We start from the raw sequence: 3,309 nt of genomic DNA, 5'->3' as shown, positions 1-3,309 counted from the left end.
AAAAAAAAAAAAAAACAAATTAAAAAAAATCACTAGTTTAAATTATTAGGGCTTGAGTTGCACACTGTTTTAAGAGCAGTAACATTTAGAGTCAGTAAAGCCCAGATGTTTGATGTTCTGAGTCATTTGTGTGGTAACATCATTCAGACTAGTGATTCCTGTTAATTCAAGCTGAGGTGAACCATGTGCTGCAGATCAGACAGATCCCTGTTTTCTGACTATATGTGATAAAAATAAAATTTTTCACACTGCCTGTATTTCTTTTTTAATCTTATTTTATTTTTTATCTGACATATTTCTTGTGCTCCTCTTTTCTCTTATCCAGGTAAACGACCGTCTGGACAGGAACTGCTGTGGGTTTACACCCGATCCAGCAGAACTCTGCGTGGAGAACCGTCTGAACGTTAAGTGTGGCAACAGCAAGGAGCTGCAGCTGGTTCACATCCTGGTGAGCAAAGCAATTATACGTCACTAGTGCAGTTTTAAAATCTAAGTCTTACAGAAACTGCTGTTTCAAACAACTGTATAAGTCCTGCAATTTTTCTTTTCATGCTGTTGCCATGTCGTTATCATAGTAATGGGAATGTTGAAATTTAATATGCTGAAATGGACTGAACTGGTTTCCTTTGTTCATTTCCCTTACATGGCGTTGGAGCTGAAAAAAAACATTCCAGATTTAGATTGCACTGTAGCATGCTGTTCATCTCTGCTGTTTTAATGTAATGGAATGATTATTATCATTACTGCACAAGTTAATAATTATTTCAATTACATTTTTTTTCATTATGTAATAATCATACAATAATCTAATGCCAGGCCAGGCCACTTTAATCCATGGCATGGTTTTTGTCCAGGTGAAATAAGTAGAAATAAAACACATCCAGGCTGTACAAATGAAATATGTTAGTTTACAGACTAAAATGTTTACCTGCAAACTAAATATCAGAGAATAAAAATATCTGTCGCGAATGCTAATCCGGTAAAATCATTGGTAGACCTCTACTAGTACATTTCCATAAAAGCGATATTTAATATCTTCAGGATTCTTTTCTAAAAGAGATTTTTAATCTCAGTTGGATTTTCCGGGTGAAATAAAGGATAATAAATAAATAAACAATAGCACAGTGAACATTGACATCTGTTTGCTCAGGTGAGGAAGACGGATCCTTCCAGACTCGTGTTCATAGATAATGCTGGCAGACCAAAGCAATCCAGCAGCAACCTCAACTTCAGGCTGCTTGAGGGCATTGATGAGTGAGTGAACAGTGTGACTGCTGAACAAACAGAACACACACACGCGCACACACACACACACACACACACGCACACACACACACACACACACACACACACACACACACACACACACACACACACACACACACACACACACACACATCTACATTACAAAACAGGAGGACACACACAAAAAAAACATCTAACCTTTCCAGTCACCATTGCTAAAATCAACACCACCAGATGTCCCACTGTAGAGAGTTGTTCAGTTATTTTAAAGTCTTTTACAAACTCAACTATTAAATGATTGAAAACCAGACAGTTTTTTAAGTTCTAACAGAAACTGACATGCTGGTGTCATGAAGTGTTGAGGCAGATTAAAACAAAAAAGTCCAAATCCAAAATAAAAACTCATAACGAGACCAGCAATAACTGGATATGACTGAGAGCTGTTATATGAAGATATTGAAGCAGAAGAGCTGATTAATGAACAAGTGGTTATTTTCCAACTATTAAAAAAGTGGAGGAGATTATTTCAGGAAAAATGGCTTTAAAGGGGTTAAAATTCAGGAAAACTGAAGATTAAAGTAAACATTGGCATTCCTAAAAAAAAAGAAAGAGATAATGTTTTGGCAATTTTAAAAGAGTATTTTTTTGTGTGTAAAGGATCAGAACCTAACACCAAAAATGATCACTGAAAAAAAACACAACCTTTGTTTTTAACATATGTAAGACTGAATTCATTTATTTTATTTTATTTTTTTGTATTATAATTTTAATACTGTGAAGTATCATCATCTCCTGTTCAGCTTTTCTTCTAAAAGATTTTTAGACAATTAGCAACAGCGATAAGTTTAACAGAAGGAATAAGTAGTGATGTAAAACAGCCCCAGGGTTTACTGGGGGGTTCCAAGTGTAAAGTTTATAATTAATGGTCCGTTGGTTTATAGTTCTAAAGAATAAGTCCTGCTTTGGTAGTTCTATTGTCCTCTACTCAAAAACTCAATAAACAAGTTAAATGGTCTCAAATATATTTATATTTCTTACTGATAAACACAACAAAATGATTGAGAACTTCTTAATGAAAACCTAAAACTAATTTGGGCACAAATAGAAACTCCTTGGTGTGAGGAAGCTGCATTAGCCCTACCATGGAGCTGCAGCGGGTTAAGCTGTTTCATGTCATGTGTCGTCTCTGCTCAGGTTTCCAGAGAAAGCTGTGTCCGTGCTCCGCTCTGGCTGTCTGGAACATCTGCTGCTGCGCTCCCTCTACGTAGACAAGGAGTTCTGGGAAAGCCGTGGCGGGTACACGGCTCTCAGGCCTCTGGTCCGCCTGGTGGAGGAGAGGGGGCACTACATCCTCCAGCACATCAGAGACAAGAGGATACATCTCAGGAGGGACCCGTGACCCGGCTGAACCGAGCAAACTGGAACAGGAAGTTGAACTCATGTCTATGGATATAAAAGTATTTCCTCAACGTGACCAACTGTGGAGAAAAACAGACCAAATTCAGTTTGGCTTTAAGTCAGTTTACTTGAATAGCACCGATATAAACACAAAAAAGTCGACCAAATTCAATTATGTGTTTCAATTCATCCTAATTATCAAACAGTGCAGTCCAATTCAGATTTATTATTCAAATTAGTTTAAAAAGTTTTCCATCTAAAGAAATCAAGCGGATTGCTTCGAGTCACTCACTGTGTTTCCGTTTGTCAGAAAAACCACAATTTAGCTATTATGGTGTTTCCATTAAATAAAAAACTCAGTTAAAATCACACATGAATAAGTTGGTTCACGTGATAAATCATTAACAAACATGTAGCGTAACAAACGCATCATCGTCAAACCACTTCCTGTCGTCTCCTTCGTTGTTTGCGCCAGTGGCAAAATCGGGTTGTTGATCATGTGACTTGTGTGATGCAAAAAAAGTGCTTCGATTCCAGTTTTGCCAGTTAAACCAATTCTAATCAATCAAATTTTATTTGTATAGCACATTTCAGCAGCAAGGCATTTCAAAGTGCTTTACATAATTAAAATAAAAACAGAAATAATCAGTGAGAAAGAGAGAGATT

The 3,309-nt window shown here is 36.8% G+C and overlaps 1 protein-coding gene across 4 annotated transcripts in view; it reads left to right on the top strand.

Moving 5' to 3' along the window:
* The window catches only part of gask1a (golgi associated kinase 1A), a 22,285-nt gene extending 19,006 nt beyond the window's left edge, over window positions 1-3,279 (top strand). For 3 of the 4 annotated variants that reach the window (XM_017305109.1, XM_008411084.2, XM_008411085.2), the window contains 3 exons: window positions 326-448; window positions 1,151-1,254; window positions 2,440-3,279. In XM_017305109.1, coding sequence (XP_017160598.1) covers window positions 326-448; window positions 1,151-1,254; window positions 2,440-2,644 — 432 coding nt within the window. In that variant the 3' untranslated portion in view covers window positions 2,645-3,279. The remainder of the gene's footprint in view (window positions 1-325; window positions 449-1,150; window positions 1,255-2,439) is intronic. The other variant, XM_017305110.1, reaches the window with a different exon arrangement.
* Window positions 3,280-3,309: the final 30 nt, after the last annotated feature.

The sequence above is a fragment of the Poecilia reticulata genome, linkage group LG6 (genome assembly GCF_000633615.1).
Source record: "Poecilia reticulata strain Guanapo linkage group LG6, Guppy_female_1.0+MT, whole genome shotgun sequence".
NCBI classification, from domain to species: Eukaryota; Metazoa; Chordata; class Actinopteri; order Cyprinodontiformes; family Poeciliidae; genus Poecilia; species Poecilia reticulata.
This window is presented reverse-complemented; position numbering and strand designations above follow the sequence as displayed.